The sequence below is a fragment of the Heterodontus francisci genome, chromosome 24 (genome assembly GCF_036365525.1).
Source record: "Heterodontus francisci isolate sHetFra1 chromosome 24, sHetFra1.hap1, whole genome shotgun sequence".
NCBI lineage: Eukaryota > Metazoa > Chordata > Chondrichthyes > Heterodontiformes > Heterodontidae > Heterodontus > Heterodontus francisci.
The window spans coordinates 50,145,460-50,168,068 of NC_090394.1; the positions used below are offsets into that span (position 1 = coordinate 50,145,460).

The window sequence follows — 22,609 nt, forward strand, 5'->3', positions numbered from 1 at the left end:
ATGATTTGGTGGTCTTTTGGCTGAAATTGTATTCTTGAAGTCTTTGGCTGGTCAAAGTGCACTTTGTGGTTCAAGCCTTTCTTGGAGACAGACTTGTAGGTAGCTCTCTTCCCTGATCTCAGTTGGTAACAATCTGTAGGTTTTGAGGGTCCACAGTCGCAGATGGGATTCAAATTTGTGTTATCTGGAGAGAGAGAGAGAGAGAGAAAGAAGAGAGGCACACAGCCTTTCTCCTTCTGCACAGTCTGAGTTACTGCCTGTCTGTCTTTGTTCAAGGAAACTTTTAGCTTTCACACAGATGGACAGATGGTCGCATGATGGCCTCCATGTATTCACTGGAACATTCTAATGATATTCAGAATTGTCTCCCCAGGCACCAGGCACCAATATTTACACTTGGAGGGGGTTTGCTCTTTCAAAGGCAAGGTGCTAGGATTGCTTTGAATGTTGTGCTGATGAAGCAATCTTAGGTAATTCAATCAATTAGAGCAAGCCATTGCTTTGGGTCCATACTACCTAGACCTCTGTCTCTGGGTGAGTCTTTGGAATGTGAAAAGGTGTTTCAGATGCAAATTGTGATGGCCATCTTGTCTGCTAGTTTTTTAAAAGTTAACTGCAGGATTTTTTCGATTAGAAGTTTAATGCAAGTTTCCAACTGATGAACTAATAATCTCTCATTTGGCATATTGTGTTTTCTTGACACAGTTTCTTCGTGTTAGCATGCCTGGAGTGAACATCCAGCGGAATTATGCAGAGCAGGCGGATCATGGCTCCAATCAGCGTGCAGCACTGATTTGACACCAGCGATGCCATTTTGGAGCTCACGCTTCAGCTGATGCCCTCTCTCAACCTCACACAGCTGAACACTCGATCAGCATAGCAAGTACCCCCAGCAGCTCTATTTAAAGTGATCAACTACCTACAGATTAGTTTCTGGCTGATTTCCTCTGGCTGTTCCTACTATTCTACAAGCGTTTGGTCCTTTCTATAGTTGTTTCAAGTTGCAAAGTCTACAGGGAGTGGTGTGGTAAGTGCTGAATGATTTTTTTGCAAACTTCAAGGCTTCTGCACCAAACAGTTGCTCCCAGACATGGGTGCACTAGTAGCCATTCCCCTTGGAATACAAAATGAAATGGAGAATGAACAGAAGGCATGCAGATTAGAAAAAGCTGCTGGAAGAGGGAGGAGAAGGAGGGGGAGAAGGGCTCTCAGCAGGAAGTCATATCCTCCCTGTTGCATGACTGTCTTTAAGAGTTATGTACCTTTAAAATCATAGTATGCCAATGAGCTAAGTGCCAGGACACAGTTATGTGACTCAGAGCCAGAGTCACTCTGTAATTGTAACACCGTACAGGCAAGCCTTGTAAATGGTTAGCTCTGCACTGTATAATAGTTTAGCTGTTAATAAACCTGTTTGAGATCTTCAAGCGACTGAACTCCATGCATCTCATTTATGTTGCATCAGACAGACAACATCAAAAAGCTTCTCATTACATGGTGGCAGCTATGGTGAGAAGACAAAATCTAAGATTGAAGATCACCGGAAAACAGCTTTAAAAAACTACCTAAAGCTAAAAGAGAAAGTTAAAAGAAACACTGGCCCAAATAGTGTAAAGAAGAAAAAAAACTCACCTCCAGCTGTAGAGGAAAGAGCTGAACGACAGGCTGTGAATCAATCACTGCGAGCAGGTGAATCATTGTGCCATTAGTACAGGAACCCCAGTTTATAAAAAAAAGCTTTGAGGTGCTTGCAAAGTTGATTTGTTTTAAAAAGGCTCAGTAAAAGAAAAAAAACTGAGAAAACCCAATCCCTATCTCAGGCTGATTGTTTTCAAAGACTCCCCAGGCTGATTGGGTTGGTGTCATTACAGGAGGCGCCTGGCAGTGAAAAGCGTGGGAATCCTCCATTCACACAGCTTCCAACTAGAGCTATAAAAAGAAACCATTAAATCACTTGAACGATACAGAGCCTTCACTCGCTCAGACAGAGTTTTTTTTAAACTCATAAAACCACTAAATGTGAAGAATTGCCTATTGAATGGCTGCATAAACAAACTCTAGCAGAGATAAAAAAACACTTGAAATGCCTTTTGCACAGCTGTATAAACAGCAGAGTGCTGGAAGCTAGATAAACAGACAAGCTGCTCCTGTCAATCAAATTAGCCAGTCTACAGAACAGAGATTTTTTTTTAAAGGGAAAGCAGTACAGAGTCACAGAAGCAAATTCTTAAAGCAAGTTTCAAAGTAAAAGAACAGCAGGAAAATGGATACCAAATTTCCTAACATGAACTGGAAAGCCTTGGATATCCTATCCGAGTTCAAAGTGTTCCAACAGAGAATGCAATTGTGCTTTACAGACCAAGTAATTGCAGAACCAGAAAAACACTCTAAAAATAATGATAGCGATTAGAAATGAGGGATTGCATAGATTCAATACCTCTGGATTATCTCAACAGGACCAGAAAGATCCCACAAAGATATGGAAAGTGCTGAGAGATCAACTCCGATTATGAGTGAACCTCGGAATTTACCACCTAGAATTGATGTCCTACAGGCAACAGCCACAGGGATCAGTAAGAGTAACGAATGTGATTTCTCTGAAACCGAGCTGTCAGACTGAATAATGGAGCTGGTGATTGTACCAACACCCATTGAAGCATTTCAGCAAGCCCTCTTGGGGGAACAAGAAAGGTCACAGCATCGACGCATTGCTGGAAGATGGGAGGAAATACGAAGTCATTGTAGCTGGACAACAGCACCTGCAACCACTTGGTGTAGCCAACATTATCGGCAACATAACCAGGTTGAAAACATCAAGCAAGCTGTGTGATAAGTCTGGTCTGTCCCACTCTGGGCGAAATTGCCCTGCATTTCGAGACCTGTGCAAGGCGTACGCTCTAACAGGACACTGGGCCCACCTATGTAGGAATTCGGGCTCCAAAGATGCAGCCAGAAGTAATGCTCGGACACAAACAAACAGACCACAGGGCAACAGCAGCAAGGAAAATGCCAGAGACCTGCATACGTGCAAGCCAATACATGAGGCCCACAGCAAAACAGACTTGAGCCAAGACTCAGAGATGAATAATTGTCAGTCAGAAGATGAGCAAACATTCCACATTGTGAACCTGAACATGTCAATGAAGTCAAACAACTGGAAGCTTTTGCCACTATCAAGTTCACGTGTCCAAAGAAAGGTAGTAAACATACGTTCAAGGTCGTGATTGACACCGGCGCTAGTTCAAATATCCTACCAGTCCTCAAAGATATGTACCGGAGTTGTCGGAGATCAATGATACAACCAGCAACTGCCAAGTTGTCTGAATACGAGGGTCATCCATCTTGTGCAGTGGCATATTAACAATGCAATGCAGATACAGCAAATCAGCATGGAAACTACAAATGTTCTATCTAGTAGACACAAGCGGACCAGCAGTGGCAGGACTACCAGTGTGACAGGACCTCAACATCATAAGCATCCACAAGAGCATTGCCAAGGGGAAATGTCCATGCACTGGAACCTGCTTGCAGACTCTGACCAGAATCAAACGGTGCAGTCTGGAAACCAAGCAACACCACAACTATGCCACGCTTTCACTTCTGCTCTCTAGAGTTCCGAGGACAGCACAACGAGCCAGAACAGACAGGTATCTCCATGAGACCAAGTACTCTTCCCCCAACAAGTCCTTGACCTTCAGCCCCTAGCCTTCAGATGCAGAGGATGAAAATAGGCGAAGGACATGCAATGTCCTGAAGAGGCAGAGGAGGAATGAGTTGAAGCATTGTCTATTGGCTCTTCGAGATGAAGTGCTGGAACTTTCCGAGAATGACAAGGTCCCAAAAGTGGTCACCTTGAGAAAAGCAACACAGTATGTTAGCAGGCTGAAGGCTGAGCAACAGAAACTGAATGCAGAGAGGGAGAAACTTCAGAAAGAACAGCAACAGATGAGACACAAACTCCACGAGCAAGTGTTGTCAAACCACTGGGATTGTTATGAGTGCTTCTATATTTTTAAGTATTTTTTTTTAAGGACTGCCTGTGTGGAGTTTGCCAGTTCTCCCTGTGACCACGTGGGTTTCCGCCGGGTGCTCCAGTTTCCTCCCACAGCCAAAGACTTGCAGGTTGATAGGTAAATTGGCCATTGCAAATTGCCCCTAGTGTAGGTAGGTGGTTGGAGAATTGTGGGGATGTTGTGAGGAATATGGGATTAACGTAGGATTAGTATAAATGGGTGGTGTTGGTCGGTACAGACCCGGTGGGCCGAAGGGCCTGTTTCAGTGCTGTATCTCTCTATGACTCTATGACTCGTATTTTAGAGCTGGACATTGGTTTATTTTGGGAAAACTGAAGAGATTCCATGGATGGGTTTTTACCAGGGTCACTGAGAGGTCTGGCTTTGAAAGCAAACAGTTACTAGAAGGCACCTGTTTTCAAATAATTACCCAGCAGGGTTTTTTTTGACTTGGGGAAGATGTTTACAGAGAAGTGACAGGTCAGGGGGCTTGTCCCTTGTGACATAGTTTATGGTTTTGCTTTGGACAGTGAATTGGAATGTGGACAATGGGTTTGAAAAGGAGTAGGAGAAAACTTTCCAACAAACCACTCCAACTCAGTTCGTTCCAGCTCTTTGAAAAAAACCTGCCAGTTTTCCATCTCTCAAAGTTGAGAAACAAGTGTAAGAAGCAGACTGAAACTTTTGCCATATTTCTGCTGTAAGGCCTGTCTGAAACCTCTGCTGCATTTCCTGGAAAGCCTGCCCAAACTGATCTTCAACATTGCCTGCAAAGAACTGTTCTAGGAAGATCTGAGCCAGAGTCACTCTGTAACTATAACACTCGAGAGGCAACTCCTGTAAATGGTTAGCTCTGCACTGTATAACAGTTTAGCTGTTAATAAACCTGTTTGAGATCTTCAATCAACTGAACTCCATGCATCTCATTTATGTCGCATCAGACAACATCAAAAAGCTTCTCTTTACACTCCCAAGCTGCTAAGGAAGGAATTCCCCTACTTGAAACTCAGCAAGGAACAATGTGTGAGATGTCTGCACTTCAGTAATGACGTTCTCACTGAAATCTGCCACCCGCTGCAGCCACAACTGCAACTTCAGTGCAGATGATTAGGACATGCAGATCTGTATGCACCCCTCCGATTAGTTCCTAGTGCCTCCAGTTATGCGCCACCTTGTCCTGCAACAGAAAGGGAAGTGTATGAATGAGTGTGGTGCACTCTGTTTGGCTGATGTGGCTGTCATGGTTGAATAACTGGTAGTGTGTGCAAGCTGTGAGATTTGGGTTTGAGGTTTGTAGCAGTGCTAATTGTGTGAGGGTGAGGTGAAGCAGATGAATGTTAAGCATGAATCCTGATTGATAGAGATTGTTGTTAGGTGAGTGATATGGGTGTGGTAAATTAAGCAGCTTCTGAGGTTAGTGGTGCAGTTGGTAGGATTTGACATTTGAAGATGCATTTATTGATCTTGACCACTCATTTGAGTTCATTGAACTTCTTAGGCACTGCATCTGTCCTTGGGGCTTGACTCCTGGCATTAATCTCCATGACTATCTGCTCCCACTGCCTTTTCAGTGTGTGTCTGGAGGGCCTCTGGCCCCCTGCAGACACAAGTCACCTCTCCTACTTTCCACCAGCACCAAAATCTTTGCAGCCTACTCTCTCCCATGTCACTCCAATCGTCACTGTATTCCAGATCAGACTCACTTCTTGTACGACTCCTGCAACCTGCTCCAGTCACAATGCACCACCCCTTTAAGACCTGCTGGAAACTTTGCAATCAGTGTCAAGCAGCATGGAGAAGTGCAGCACCAACATAACACAGGCTTTGTGCAGAGCTTGCAGCCCATCCTTTCCAACATGGAAGCAGTGGCCAACTCAGTTTGCACGCTTGTGGATCCAACCGTGATGCACCATCTAATTGCCAGGATTGCAGCTTGGGGCGCAGGCTGGCTTTAAACAGTTCAGGCTAGCTTTTTAACTGGTGCTAGCAAGTTACGATTTTGAGCTGCCTGCTGATGCGTGCAGCCAATGAACAACACGGTTAGCACTGGCTGCATGCAGAAATCATTCAAAGGAGCAGGAAGCATGAAGTTGGCGAGCTGCCCGTGTTGCATTGAACGGTTGTGGATTAATCATGCATCACAATTCCTGCGCCTGTTTTCAGGAGCTATCCAATTTATCCCTCCCTGTCTATCTTTTATGGGTTTGCATGTCTGCTTGATTCTGGCTATTTTTTGCCTCATCGTTTTAGGTGCTGTAAAGTTTGCAGCGATCCTCTCAGTTATGCTTTGCTTTCAATGTAGTATTGAGCTATTCTGCATCTTTTCAGACTGGAGAAGAGATCTAATTATGTTGATTATCGTCTTCTGATTTTTACTAACAGTGAAACCCTCCACTCAAGTCCTCTGCAAAGCAGCGCAGCTATAAATGGGGATTTAGTGATTTGGGGTTATGTACCTTGATACCCCACAGCTGTGGTACCAGAAACTGCTGCTCACTATTTTTAAAAACAAAAAACAAACAAAAAAAAACCAATTCTGAAGCTGGTACATTCCCTACATCAGTAAATAAAATAAATGCTGATTTCACTTCTACTCTAATCATGTGGTACACAGGCTGGATCCTGCCATCTGTCGCTATCTGCCCTCACGTCCCATTGGCAAAACGAAAAGAACAGGTTGAAAACAGTAAACAGCAAGAAAATGGGAAAAAGTAGCAATCTCTCTGCAATATCAAGACCTCCAATGCACTTCTGGGTTTAAATTTAAACAATAATATCATTACAGGGTATGTGTGTTCCTGCCCTGAATTACATATCAGACTCTGTATTCTCCTAGATGCAACAAGAATCATATTCCTTTAACTTTGATTTGAGCTGAACTCCACACCACCTAGAAGTCTCCAAAGTAGCAATATTTACATATAAAACTGCAACATTACCCAGGACCCAGGAAGAACGGCAAACATCCTGACTTATGAGCCAGTATTTCTATTGTCTCTAGTTTCAGGGAAAGCAACCACATAACTGATTAATAATTCAAAGTGCCAGATCTGGCAAACAAGACACAGAGGCTAGCAAACAAGTTCCCTATTTGAATGTAGGGGGAAAAATGTTTGATTTCTGTTTCTGAACTGCATTAATATGAAACACGTTATAATTTAAACTTTAACAATAGAAGACAAAATCAACAGTTTTTTTCAGGAACAATTTCCATAACTCTTAATAATAATCGCCATGAAAGCAGGATTTGCTGACAATGTATTCTTACTTGCTTGGATCACATCTTGTGGATCACACCCTTGTGTAATGATGTACCAAAGCAGAGCTTCTCAAATAAAATCCTGCAGTGTGATTTTTAATTTTGTTCTAATGTGCAACCACACAGTCCCTCTGGTTCCTGTGTCTCTTTTCCTTTTCATGCTCCTCAACAGATACAAGTAAAAGTGATAAATATTTGCTGATTTTGGTAGAACATAGTTGTGCAGAGCAATGTGAAAATGTATTACATCCGAATGCATTTCCCTCATCATTTACCTTAAACAAGCACACATTCTGGAAACTTTAATCTTGAACTGAAATCAATTTATTCTGAATTAGGAAAAAAAATGAATAATTCAAGTTTTTCAGTTCATTCATTGTATTAGAAATACCACGTAGTCTGTGCAATATTAAAAAGGAAATATTACCGGAGTGCCATGATAATTTAAATGTGTCTGAAATATATTAGGACGTTATAAAATTCTCTTTATCCTATATCATTTTTAAACATTATGCAAATCATGCAGATTAAAGTGATTAATATTTTGAGTTACGTTTCTATTGTTCCGTATCTATTTATAGTGCTATGGATTGCCATATGTTCCTTAATTATTCATAGCAATGACATGCTAACCTGCATACTAAACGCATCTATATAGATAGTGCAATAAATCTGTAACTATTTCAGACTAAACTGTTTTGTAAGCATTAAGATAGTGTATGTTTATCTAGGTAAAATACAATAACTAAGCTTTGCTACTAATAATTTCACAAAATTTATTCCAATAAAGTATAAGTAGGTAGAACTAATTAAAATGCATCATTACATAGAGCTATATGCATAATGCAAACAGGAATAGTATAAAGAATAAGCATTGGACTGACCTGAGCTGTTCTCTGGCTTGCATTACCACAAAATCCCAAGTATGATTGATCCTCTTGTGCAGTAGATTGTAACTGTCCTGTAGGAATTAAAAATTTTGAAAGGGATTTAAAAACATTTTTTTTAAATCACAGCCAGCTTGAAAAAAAAGATGCATGTGCAGTTATGTTGTCTTTATGTACTGCTTTCAAAATATCTGAAATAGTGCTGTTATTGCTAACAGCGTGATCCTTTCTAAACATGTGCCCAATTACACTATACAACTAGAATGCAATCGGAGGTTACTCAACATTGTGAGCACGTCCTTCTCTGGAGAGCTCAGGATAGGTTTACAGCTTGTTTCCAGTGGGCAAGGTGCAGTTTTAAAAAAAAGATGAGTACTCCCCGGAGGTGATAAAACAGTTGACAAAAGACAGAATGACCTATTTTCTTCAATATGCTAATGCCTTCTCATTACCGAAATAACATCCATAATAAATAGGTAAACAAAGAAACAAATGTTTGTTTAGCTTATTTCTGGGAAATTCCAGAAGTCTGCATTTCCCTTCAAACTTTCTTTTAATGTAGTTCAATTTTCAATTCAATTTTCAAATAAACATACTCAGGGTAATTTTACACCATTGTGCTACTGGCAGTGAGCCTCCCCATTGGGAGCACAGATCGGAAATTCAGGTGCACATTATACACAATTTTTTTGTGTACCATGTGCCCAAATTTCCAAAATACACAACAGACAAGCAATGCTCATTGGAAAATTACCTCTATTCGTTCAGGTTTACATTAATCATATACAGCTGTATTACTATGTTCAGGTAACAATTAAGACGTGCATTTCTGGGCATTTAGTCACAAAGCAATAGCCCTGCACTATGCAAAAAAAGATGCACACTAATGATTAGTATCTATTCGACTGACATCTAAGGCCATATCAGACCCCAACCATGCCTAATTCCAATATTCAATTAGCAACGTAAATGCAATGATTTTTCTGCTGTAATTTGAACCAGTTGAGAGGCAGTTCTGTACAGATATTTAATGAATACGCTGCCACATTTACTTCACAGTGATGGGCTCCTGGCACTCGTCATAGAGATGTGGATGAAAGGGGCAGGGAAAAGGAGTTTAAGCAAGCGGTTGGGTTATTGAGAAAAGGAGCTTTCCAGGATAATACTAGCATGTAAGCATTTCTGGCAGAGCCAAGTGAGGCTTAATAGAGCTTTATACGGTCAGGCCAGGTTTGGTGATGGATGGCTGAGCCAGTTGTGCACCAGTTATGTTTAAGTTTACACCCTCAGACTTGAGGGAGTGAAGCTGGGGGGGTCAGACCAGTGGGAATAACTGATGGTAAAAATGTTGTTGGGGATAAGGGTATCAAAAGTTATGTCAATGAAAAGCAAAACATTAGAAAAAGCCATTACAGTAAAAATCTGTTCGTAAATAATGCTTTGACAGTTGCTTTGGAGTTTACCACATCACTTCTCACGCACTTAAGTATTTACATTTTTATGTAAATTCTAGCAGATTACAAGCATTTAAATCTTTTGATGAGTTGTTCAATATTTGCAGTTATATCTAATGGTTATCTAGCTATGTTTCAGGGCAACAACAAAAACACATGGGCCGAATGGCCTCCTTCTGTGCTGTAAATGACTCTAAGTAATGATAAAATATTACAGAATATTGGCTTTTACCATAGAGTCCTAGAGTCATTTACGGCACAGAAGGAGGCCATTCAGCCCATCGAGTCCATGCCAGCTTTTCACGGAGCTATGTCTGAATCCCTGTCAGAGTATCTTTTGTGAATGCTGCTATCAAGGTCTTGTATTTCAATATTTAAGAAACTGTCAGGACAGCTCCAAAATACTAGACATTGGAATGAGAAGGGCATTATAGGGTCAGGCAGTTACAGGAGTAGCAAACATGGCAGAAACAGATAAAGGGCCATCTCATGTGCCACCTTTCAGATGAGCTGTTAAACCTTGGCCCTGTCTGCCCCAACAGGTGGATGCAAAAGATCCTAGAGCACTATTTTGAAGAAGAGCACCTGAGTTCTTTCTGGTGGGAGAAAATGTATTGATATATCCAAGTTCCTAGCATGATTGCGCTTGCATTGGGTGTAATACGGGTAAGAGAGTTGAAGCTGTCGCTCTGTCTTGGTTTCTGGGAATTAGTTAGGCTAGGAAGGGAGGGGAGGTAGCATGAGAAAAGATGCAACATAACCGTGTGGTCATGTTGGTTCAGGTGGCTGCCCTTAGGGGCCGCCGGGAGTGCTGCTATGTTGGAACAAGGGTAGTGTGTGCGGAGTGATTCTCCAAGGTTGGTCCCCAGGCTGACTGGTATCTCTCCAGTGCCAGCAGACAGCCCACATGTGCTTTGGCCATATATCTGATGTGGTGATGCAACCCCTCTCCACCAGATTTCCTGCGCACCTCCCCCCCCCCCCCCATCTCCCTCCAAGGTAATATGTACTATATTTAAATCAGTAATAATTGTTATATCTACCTGTAAATATTTTGCATCAAAAAATTAAACTTTATCAATGGTAGAGCAAGATCCGATTAATCATACAACAAACTTAAAAATCTCAGTTTTCCAACATAACTGCCATTAAATCTTGTTGCAAGAATTGGCTAGACTGGTGAGTATTAGACTGTTTTATTACGGTGAGTCACTAACAGGTCTCTGAGTTATACACTAAATACATGATCGAGGAGTTTGAGGTGCAATACTCTTGCAGTAGTGTTAAAAATAGTCCTAAAATTAGTGGCAGTAGAGCTAGCGTCTGGTGAGCTCAAAGGAAGCAGCTTTTCCCCCCTGCAGGCTTGGAAAGCTGCTGCCTTTAATTTATATGTGCCTGACTGATCAATAACTGGACAGCTATTTAGGAACATGCAATGCCCAAAGCTGGAAAGAATGGCATTAAGATAAAGGCAGAAGAGTGGCAATTCAATAGTTATACATTCAGATTTCAGTGACCTGATTTCAGGATAACGTCTGTTAGCAGTTTACATTTCTCCGTAAAATTCCAATTTAGGTCACAGAGGGTTAACCGTGTCTCTGTTTCAAGTAGACACAAACTAATTATCAGCATTATTTTGAACGATGTGCATTTTTAATAGGCAATTTAATTGTCGTAAATTATAAGAGAGCTACATTTATTTCACACTTTTTGAAGTTTGTTGAACAGGTAATAAAATTGTGACATCTCACAGCAGCCACATACATACAAAAGACACAAGCACTTGTGACAAATGAAATGACTGCTCAAATTCAGGTTAAAGAGTTAACCTACCTTTTCATACTCAAGCAAGTCTCCCTGCTTCCTTATGTTCTTCTTCGCCAAGTAAATAGCTAAAGAGCAAAAGATTCATAACATAAGCATTTGGTAACTTTGAGGGTTGCAGATGTTACATCCTCACTGATGTTTTGTTCCACAAAAATAAAGATATAAGATCTATTGGGTATCAGAACATCTACCCAATAGATCTATTTTTCCATAACAACACACTGCAAAGTGTGGCTTTCCAAAACTTTGAAGTGTGTGATCATCACATCACATGAGAAATAACGTTTAGAAGGATTTGACATAAATATAGGTCACACAGAAACATTCTAGAAAGTACAAATATCTGAACTAGGAATCATTTTTTTCTACTTAAATATACATAAGAAATTGGTAAAAGAGAATAATTAAAATCCATTTCCAGAGTAACTTCTTTGTCCATTCCATTACGTGGTAAGAGGATTAAAAAAAAATCATTCTCAGGATGTTTGAGTCTCTGGCAAGACTGGCATTTTTTTGTTACTGCCCTTGTGGTGGTGGTGAGCTGCCTCCTTGGTCCGCTGTAGCCCATGTGGTAAAGGTGCTCCCACATTGCTGTTAGGTTGGGAATTCCTGAATTTTGACCCAGTGACACTGAAGAAACAGCGATATATGTCCAAGTCAGGATGGTGCGTGATTGGAAGAAAACTTGGAGGTGATGGTGTTTCCTTTAGTCTTTGTTCTTCAATAGATAACAATTTTATATACATTTCTTAAATATTAAAATTTTTTTGGATATAACTATTTATTTTAGAAATTTACATGACCTATGCTCTTCATATTTAATTCTATGTTCCCTGGAACATTCAATAAAAGATGCATCATCTTATAATAGAAAAATGCATGGCTCTCAGAACTGTTTTGGAATGGATCCTACTCCATCTACTGCACTGTTCTGGGGAACCATTTATCTCAACCAGTGCCACTCATTTCTGTTTCCCCGTGTTCCTTGTCCTGCTGCTGCACCATTAGAGCTGGTCTTTCACTCATTAAATCCTTGCCCTCTTAAATTCCCTGAAAATTACTTTGCCTCCTAAAATTTCCTCCCCCCAAAGTCCTTTCATTTCCTACACAATGTCCATGTAAAGCACCTCCTTTATTTATATGAAGAGCGCTATATAAATGCAAGCTGTTGTTGTAAGTAGTCGGCATTTAAAAATTGTAACCAGTAAACAGGTTATCTGAAAACATATACTTGAAACATTTGTTAAAAGTACTTCTATTACATTCAGTTACACATTGAATGCATACTTACCATAATCAAGTTCTGTTGCTGCCCATTTATATGAAGTCCAGAAGTAAGGGGTCTAGCAAAGATAGGGAAGGAGAGAGATTATTCATAGTGACATTTGCAGTACTCTCATGTGGTTTTAAACTGTTGGGTGTTTTCGTGTTCAGCCATCCTGTTTCCTCCCAAATGACAATTTTGCTTGGTAGTGCCTGTGCTAGTGTCTAATAGCTTGTGGTGTTTTATTGCCTGTCTGGTGATGCAGTGCTTAAAAACCTTAACATGGAGATCAGTGTTTGCCCTTAACATAGTTTGAAAAATACAGCAATTCATATAAAATGGGGTTTTTAATGATATATACAGGGTTTATATAATATATACAGTGACAGTGGTCAGCGTACAAGGCAATATGAACCAGTTTTCTATTTCACTGTTATCCCTTACTTAGTACATACATGGTTAAGATGCAGAAATATTGCTCGATTGTAAATCAAGCTGATCAAATTACACAACTACTGCACCTCTGAAGACAGCATCATAGTACTAATGTGTTACTTTAGATCATGATAATATTCCAGTTGGACCATGTACCAGATGTTAGAATATTTAGTAGTTTTACACAGTAAACCTGGTTTCCACCTAATGGTTAGATTGTCCACGATTTCAATTTTTCTTAGGCAAATAAGAAATAAATCTACTATAATTTTAATAACATAAATAACAAGGACATTTTAATGCATTATTATAACAACAATGTGCGCTGTTGTGCATGTAAAGGTTGACTGTACAAAACAGCAAAGAATACAATTTAGTATACTGTTTAATTACAATATAAATTATGTAAAATGGCAGGCACAACTCATTTACTATTTTTGGTTACTAAAATAGCCACTAATCATTATAAACAAAAAATTGCACCATTTCACCATCACATCTCCCAACAATTGGGAACCTTATCTCAGTTAAATCTACAGCTTTACATAGAGCATTTGAACTAGTGAACAGAACTGTGCTGTAGCGCACTTTTTGGTGAATAGGAACACGCATGTATGGGCTTTTCTTTAATTGATTATAGTCAATTCACTTTCAACTAAATCAAGCCAGAAAAATACTGCTAAAATGAACATTTGGGTATACTGCAGATAGATGCGTTTTTTTTTTAGAAAATCCTGGTCCCATCAAATATTGGCACAGTGTGATGTAACAGTTTCTTAACTAGTAAAACACAAATCATTTGCTTCAGTTGAATCACTTTGCTTTGGAACGCTATTATCCTTAGGGAGCACCACCATTCACGGACTACTGCAGGAGCTGGTGCTAATTTTGCACTGTTGCTATTCCTCAGAGAAGTAGATTTTCGTGCAAAGGCAGACTAGTGCTATTCCAAAATAAATAACACAAATAAACAAGCTCCCATGATGATTCAGTGGATAAACACAATGGCCAGTATGGTACTGAACCGTACAAAGAAGATTCTGCTGAAAGCACAAAGGGAGCAGCTTGTAGGAGTGGTAGAGTTAGTAAACATTCTTTTAAGAAAAGCAATATGGGTTCATCACTTAGCTGCCAAAACAATTCACTATAATATTGAGTTTTGAATTATACTCGTCACTTTTATTGCTTTTAGGACTTGGGGCTGTCATTTATTTTCATTACAACTTGCTAGTTCGCATTGTAATAATATCATTGAATTTGGGTGAATGATTTCAATGTTCTTAATGCAGAATCAAGAGAGTGCAAAAAAGGCAACAAGGATTATTAATGTAGAGGACCTCATTGTCACTTTTCAGGTAAGGGGACTGAGCAGGTCATGAAAAGTGCTGGTCCAGCAACTGCTCCCTGGCCTCTTTAGCAGCAACGTGTTGTCCTTCTCCTGCTTTTCCCTCATCTTATTCTAATCTTTCCTTGCGTGATGATGCCCCTTCCTGTTGCTGTTGCTCCTCCAACTTGAAATCTGTTTTGCATTGCCGGGTTGTGCAGAATGAATCCGTCTACTTTGCCTGGGTCCCCAGAGCAGTCAAGTCACCTGGGGCTACAAAATTCAGCTCCCTAGTGCCTGGTTTGTTGGCTCCACGAGCGTCGTTTTGGCTTCAAAATGGCATCTGCGGTGCACGTGGTGCGAGCCATGCCAAACACAATTTTGGTAAGGGTATTAACGCATGCGCAGAAAGCAACCATCAGAAGCATGCAAAGTAGGCAGATCATGATTTAATTAGCATGTAACACTGATTTGAGGTCAATGCTGCCATTTTGGAGCTCAATGCTACAGTCAGCACATAGCTGAACACATGTTCAACAGTTGGAAGGATCCCAGCACCATTGTTATCTAAAGGAATCATCAGTTACTTTTAGGTTGGTTGCTGATTGATTTCTACTGGGTGTTGTTGCACATGTTAGAAGTGTTTGGTGGTTTTAGTGTTCTTTAAAGTTGCTAAAGTCTATAGAGAGTGGTGTGACAGGTGCTGAAGGACGTTCTGCTGACTTCAAGCAATCTGCACAAACCACTTGCTCCCAGATACGGGTGCAGTAGTGTGCATTCCCCTTGGTCTACAGCATGACAGGGAGAAGGAGCATAAGTCAACAGAGCAGGACAAGCTGGTGGAAGGGGGAGGAGGGGAAAAGGGCAGTCCATTGGAGGCCATATCCACCAGGGTGTTCATGCAGCAATTCTCCTATCTGAACCTCAGTGAGGAAGAGTGTGTCAATGTCTGTGCTTCAGTAAGGCTGTCCTCATTGAAATCTGCTAGCTGCAGCCACAGATGTAACCTCAGAGCAGGGCGAGGATGATATTGCCAGTGGCTGTGAAGGTAACCATGGTCATGAACATTTATGCACTGCTCCTTCCAGGTTGGAGCAGGTGATGTTTGCAACATCTTCCAGACGAGTGTAAGGGGGAGTGTTGGGGTGATGGGGGGGGATGTTGATCACTGAGGCTCTGCATTTCAAGAGAACTGAATACATTTAATTTTCTCTTGTCAGAGAGAAGCAGATGGAGCAAGCACATGGCTTAATGAGGACTTCAGGCTTCCCCATGGCGCAGGGTGCCACTGAGTGTGTGCATGTCGCTTTGCGGGTGCCACATGTCAATTCTGAGATGTGCTGCAATCAGAGGGATTCTACTCTCTCAATGTTGTGCAGGTGAGGGACCACAGGTGTGAACCATGCAGGTCAATGCCTAGTAGCCTGGCAGCAGCCATGATGCCTTCATTCTGCAGCAGTCCACTATGTCATCTGCATTTGAGCCACCGTGTCAAACCAGAGGGTGGCTACTGGCAACAAGGGCTTCTGATGCATATACATGGGCAACATGCATATAATGAAAGCCAAGATGTGATAGAGCAAACCACTGGAGTCCTGGAACACCGTTTCCGCTGACTGGGCCGATCTGATGGAGCCTATAGTACTCGGCACAATGCATGTCAAGATTTTTCAGAGTCTGTTGCATGCTGCACAACATTGCCATCATGAGGGCACAGCTCTTGCCACCAAAGAACAAAGAACAAAGAACAGTACAGCACAGGAACAGGCCATTCGGCCCTCCAAGCCTGCGCCGATCTTGATGCCTGCCTAAACTAAAACCTTCTGCACTTCCGGGGACCGTATCCCTCTATTCCCATCCTATTCATGTGTTTGTCAAGATGCCTCTTAAACGTCATTATCGTACCTGCTTCCACCATCTTCCCCGTCAGCAAGTTCCAGGCACTCACCACCCTCTGTGTAAAGAACTTGCCTCGCACATCCCCTCTAAACTTTGCCCCTCTCACCTTAAACCTATGTCCCCGAGTAACTGACTCTTCCATCCTGGGAAAAAGCTCCTGACTATACGCTCTGTCCGTGCCGCTCATAACTTTGTAAACCTCTATCATGTCGCCCCTCCACCTTCGTCGTTCCAGTGAAAACAATCCGAGTTTATCCAACCTCTCCTCATAGCTAATGCCCTCCAGACCAGGCAACATCCTAGTAAACCTCTTCTGTACCCTCTCCAAAGCCTCCATGTCCTTCTGGTAATGTGGTGACCAGAATTGCACGCAATATTCTAAGTGTGGCCTAACTAAAGTTCTGTACAGCTATTAAAATTCTGTACAGCATTGTGTACCAGTTATATGGTGATCAGCTGAGGTGGAGGAGGAGGGGATACAGGAGGGGAAAGAGGAATGGAGGAGGCAACCAACACAGCACCTTTCTGCCTGGGCTGTTTGTGTTTGACTCATATAACTGTGATATCAGTAAACGCAACCCCGGTTCCTCATTCACCAACAGTTCTGCACCTTACCTACCCTGCTACTGACCATCACGGTGTCCACTTGGCCACAATGCTAAAATGAAAACTGCCACAAAATAAACATTCCATATAAAATTTATAAATTAACTCATTCCATATTGCATATAAGTGTCAATGATTCACCCTTGAGCATTCCCTTCGTGCCTGTCTTCTGCGTACCTTTGCCTATTTTGGTACTCCTACACAGTGCTACCTCAGTGGCTGCAGCCTGGCTGGTAAAAGGCTACTGGCAGTGAGGAAGACGGAGAATGGTCTTGGAGAATGATCTTGAGCAGGTCTGGCCCTAGAAAGTTCAGCTTTGGGCTGCACCAACTGGACATGGTTGGCAGCAGTCTGGGCTGGCTGGCTGACAGGCAACAGCAAGGACACTGGCTGAGTGGCAGTGGTGGGAGGATGAATACTGTCATCATGAGAGAGGACAGCAGGTTTCTGCTCCACAGAGCCACTGCCAGTCCCCTGGGGTATCATCTCTGTAATCCTAGTAATCTGTTGGAGAACATATTGCTGGACTTCTGTGACACCCTGCAAGCCCCTTTGAACACTGGCATCCGCAACCATGATGGCAGCAGTCTGGGTTCAGCATGAAAGCAGTCTGATCTTCTACAGCAGCACCCAGACATTAGGTGACTTCTGCTTGTGCTGCAATGGAAGCTGAGATATCAGCCAAAGCATCATGGATGGGTCAGCAAGTGTGCTAATGCAGTTGGCCACCACTTATGCATTGGAAAAGGATGGGTTCTAATGTCTGCACAAAGCCCTGTGCCAAGCAGCTGCTGGACTCCTCCAATTCTCATTGACATTGTACAGAGACTTTCTGGCAGGCCTGCCAATGCATCAAGCATTTCACTGTGCATAGCCAACAGCTTTCTTCTGTAGAGTGCCCCATCGACCTAGTCATTTGAATCCTCTGCAGCAGAATACATTTGCAACCTCACCCTCTAGTGAACTGGCACCTGTGCTGCACTTGTTCCCAGCCCTGGCTGCAGGCCACTTTTTTTTATTCTTTCATGGGATGTGGGTGTCGCTGGCAAGGCCAGCATTTGTTACCCATCCCTAAGTGCCCTTGAACTGAGCGGTTTGCAAGGTCATTTCAGAGGGCAATTAATAGTCAACTACATTGCTCTGGGTCTGCAGTCACATGTAGGCCAGCAGATTTCCTTCCCTAAAAGACATTAGTGAGCCAGAAGGGTTTTTACAACAATCAACAGTGCTTTTAATTCCAAATTTTGTTAATTGAATTCAAATTTCACCATCTGTTGTGGTGGGATTCGAACCCATTTCCCCAGAGCAATAGCCTAGGCCTTAGATTACTAGTCCAGTGACATTATCACTACTCCACTGCCTCCTCCACTTGTGACTAGTGTCTCACCATGTGCAGATCCCACCACTAAGCTACCCTCTAAGGTATACACAGTGTTAGGATCTGAGCTGGGGGCCATGAGATGTGAGATCGTGATAGTGTTTCTTCTTCATCACTGTCTTCCTCCTTTTCCACCGCTTTTTCTTCCACCACCGTATTGCCAGGTTGAAATTCTTGTGTATCTGAAGGAAGAAAGGCACAAGGTTGTGGTGAGGGAAGAGGAGAAAAGCAGGAGGTTCATGCTTACACCATCTGCAGATCATAAACCAGAAGAGATTTTGGGATGAGGGGAAAGTGGGATGTGAGAAGAAGGATTAGGCATGAGGATGCCACCATCTTCAATAGTTTCAGCCTCTTCCTTAGCCATGGCCATTCTAATGTTAATGACCACCATATTCTCCATTGAGGTATGGTCATGCAGCCTTGCCTGTCCCCCACCAGTTAGTGCCTGCTGCTTCCAGTTACGTGCCACCTTGACCTGCAAGAGAGAAGGAAGTGTGTCAGTGAGTCTGGTGCAATGTGCTTGAGTGATGTGGCTGCCATGGTTGAATAGCTGGCAGTGTGTGCAAGCTGTGAGATGTGGATGTGAGGTTTGCAGCAGTCCTAAGTGTGTGAGGGTGAGGTGAAGTTATGAATGTTAGATATGAATTGTGATTGATAGAGATTGTTCTTAGCTGAGTGATGGGGGTGTGGTGCATTGAGCAGTGTGAGGCGATTGGTACAGTTGGTAGGATATGGCACTTGACGATGTATTCATTAATCTTGACCACTCGTATCAGGCTATTGAACTTTTTGAGGCACTTCATCCAGGTCCTTTGAGCTAGTCTCCTGGCATTAACTGTCATGGCTATCTGGTCCCACTGCCTTTGCCAAGTTTGTCTGGAGAGCCTCCTTGCCTCCTGTAGATAGCTCACATCTCTCCTCCTCGCCACTTCTTATGCCAAGGCATCCAGAGCAGCGTCAGAGTACCTTGGAGCATGCTGTCTCCCCTGTTGCACCATAATTCATTCTTCATCCTGCTCAGGCATTCTTCCACAAACAGTTCCAGCATGCTCCAGACAGAATGCATCTCCCATTTAAGCGGTGCAGGCTGGCTTTAAGTATTTTCTTTAATTCTTCCATGGGATGTGAGTGTTGCTGGAAAAGCCAGCATTTATTGCCGATCCCTAATTGCTCTTGAGAAGGTGGGGGTGGCCTTCTTGAACTGCTGCAGTCCATCTGGTGTAGGCACTGTTAGGAAGGGAGGTCCAAGATTTCAACCCAGCGAGAGTGAAGGAACGGCAATATAGTTCCAAGTCAGGATGGTGTGAGATTTGGAGGGGAACTTGCAGGTAGTGGTGTTCCCATGCACCTGCTGCCCTTGTCCTTTTCGGTGGTCGACGACACAGGTTTGGAATGTGCTGTCAAAGGAAGCTTGGCGAGTTGCAGGCTAGCTTTAAATGGTACTTTCTGTGTATGAACTTGGGATCCTTATTGAGGCATCCAATCACTCAACAGTGCATTTAGCTATCATGCAACAAAGTTGGTTTGCTGCCTGCATGGGAAGCAACTGATGTGGAATAATCGAGCATGGTGATTTCTGCATCGGTTTTTGAGGCCTGACCAATTTAGCTCTCCTGAACTTTGCTTCTATATGTCAATGGTGTGTTGCACAGGCCAGCATCTGGCTGCTTGGTGAAACCTAGCCTTCTCCAAGCTGGTGGCAGGGACCATCCCAGGATCCAAGAAAGTACGTCTTGGGCAATGGACCCTGTGGGATGGGTGTGGTCTTCTTACGAGCAGCTCCCTTTACCTGCTGTGCTCTTAACAGGCTCAGCTTCTGCTCACTTTGGTTGATGAGGCAGCTGCTACTGCCTCCATTCCTCCAACTGTTCCTCCATTCAAAGGAAAGAATCAAAAATAGCTCCCGTGATAAGCAGTGAGTGCTTAATCAGGGTAAGAGAAAAAAAATCAGAAAAAAACAAACTCTTACCGAAGCCTTTGCCATCCATTGATCACAATAGCATGCAAATCCTAATGACCCAATAAAAACAAAATACTGCAGATGCTGCAAATCGGAAATGAAAACAGAAAGTGCTGGAAATACTCAGCAGGTCTGGCAGCATCTGTGGCAGCATCCAGTCATATCAGTCAGTTTGTGAAGCCAATCCCACAGGTTTTATTTAACAGGCGTTCTGACTTGCAGATTTTTTAGCATTTTTTCTGAACATGTTCCAACGATGCAATCAATCACTCTGCATTTTATTATTATTATTATATGCCCACTCTATTTTCACATGTACTGCACATCCCCAATCACTTCCAGCATGAAAATTCAAAAGCAGCATTGCCAAACAGGCAGATCACTACAATTAAATTTCCCACCCAAGTTAGGCTAAGGAGTGGACGTAATTCAAATGTATAATCTAGCCCCATATGTTTAAATGTTCATTCCGTTGTGTTTTTTATTTAAATATAATACTCATATCCAACTGAGAGGTAAACCCTGAATATTAAAAAGAATCACATTTTTTTCAGTATTTGACTGAACATTACTTAGTTTCGTAAATCTTTACATCTGTTGATTATGTTGAAATTCAGTCTTTTACATTATGACAGACTAAAGCTGCAATTTCTAAACTAGAAGCCCGTCGTTGTACAGTGCAGGATTTTATATTGTGAGAAACAGAAAGCATCCCTACATATAAGCATACGTTCATTATCCAACAGGTAATGATAATGGCACAAAATCCCTTTTAGTACATTTGCTAGCTTTTGAGGTCTTACCTGAAATCGATAAGGAGATTCATCTGGCCGGAGAAGTAAATTTTTTGGATCCTTCAATGGGTAAATGTAGCCATACTTTACTATTAGGTCACCAAGGTGCAGGGACTCTGTAGTAGAGAAATAGAATTTCCCAATTAATCACAGATGTTACTCATTACAATATTATCATACAAACACAGTGCATTGGTATTAAACTCCACTGCTTATTTTAAATGGATTAATAGATTTGTTAAAATAGCAGAAAGAGGAATTAATATGAATTGATGAAGATTTGTATGATAACATTGCGCAAAGTAATTTCTAGGCTTTAATTATAATTTCACATTTGTGATGTCATATTAATACGATACTTAAAAATTGACTGTGAAGAATACTGCATTTATCTTGTGAATGCTTCATAAATTACAACTAATTATAACCAATTTTTATGTCATCTTTTGAGGAGAGAAAGACGTCTTATTTTCTGAGAAAAAGAAGTACACGCCTCTTTTCTAAATAGATGCTCTGTAAAAACTTTCTGATTATAACAGAAAACAAAAACAGCATTTGATAAAAGCAAAGTACTGCAGATTCTGGAAATCTGAAACAAAAACAGAAAATACTGGGAACACTCAGCAGGTCAGGCAGCATCTGTGGAGAGAGAAGCAGAGTTAACAGGCTGGATTTTGTGCTGGAGGTGGGGTTTCTGGCACCGGGCCAAAAGGCAGGGGAAACACTGCCTCTGCCAGAGCGAGCTTCCAGACTTTTTGTATCAAAGTTTCAGGAGGCGGGATCCCCATCCCTTTAAAGACTTTAAAGGATGGGGATTCCACCTCCAAGAGTTATCAGAGAGCTGGCAGCTCAGCAGTATTGGCAGCCCTACTGCAGAGCAGTGACCACTGCCAGTACTGCAGAGGCCTTGGACCCAGGCCCAGTGATGGAACCCCGGAATAGAGGTAAGTGAGGCAGGATTGCCAGGGCCAGTCAAGAAGGCCCTGGCGAGGGGAGATGGGGGTTGGATGTTCAGACTGGGGGAGTGGAGTCCTGGGGGGTAAGGTTATTCCAGGTGGGGTTCCTCCATGGGCCACAAATTGCCCACAAAGGAGGGACCCCCCCCTCTCCCCATGCCCGCAGGAAGGGCACCTCATTTTACAAGGTGTCCTCCCTGCCCCCCTGTGCAGCGGAGACCCCCCTCCCTACCGCTGGTAAGATCCTAGCGGTGGCAGCAAAAGGCCCTTAATTGGCTATTAATAGGCCACTCACGGGCCTCAATTGGCATCCAGGCGGGAAAGCTGTCATCAGCCTATCCTGCCCCTGGGAAGGTCGCCGGGCAATGGGGAGGTGGCCCCGCCACCGTCACGATACTCTTTGCCCCCTCACCTCTGACCCGACTTCAGGGGGCCGCACAAAATCCCAGCCAGCATTTTAGGTCTGTGACCTTTCATCAGATCAGTATTGATGAAAGCTCATGTGTGTGTACACAATAGGACTAGTTATGCAGCTCACCACCATCTTCTC

The 22,609-nt window shown here is 42.5% G+C and overlaps 1 protein-coding gene across 1 annotated transcript in view; it reads right to left on the minus strand.

Moving 5' to 3' along the window:
- The window catches only part of rgs11 (regulator of G protein signaling 11), a 145,724-nt gene that overhangs the window by 79,145 nt on the left and 43,970 nt on the right, over positions 1–22,609 (minus strand). The window contains exons 4-7 of the mRNA XM_068056849.1: positions 21,113–21,219; positions 12,732–12,783; positions 11,447–11,505; positions 8,157–8,233 (exon numbers count right to left, since the gene is read on the minus strand). Of these exons, the coding sequence (XP_067912950.1) occupies positions 8,157–8,233; positions 11,447–11,505; positions 12,732–12,783; positions 21,113–21,219 (295 nt within the window). The remainder of the gene's footprint in view (positions 1–8,156; positions 8,234–11,446; positions 11,506–12,731; positions 12,784–21,112; positions 21,220–22,609) is intronic.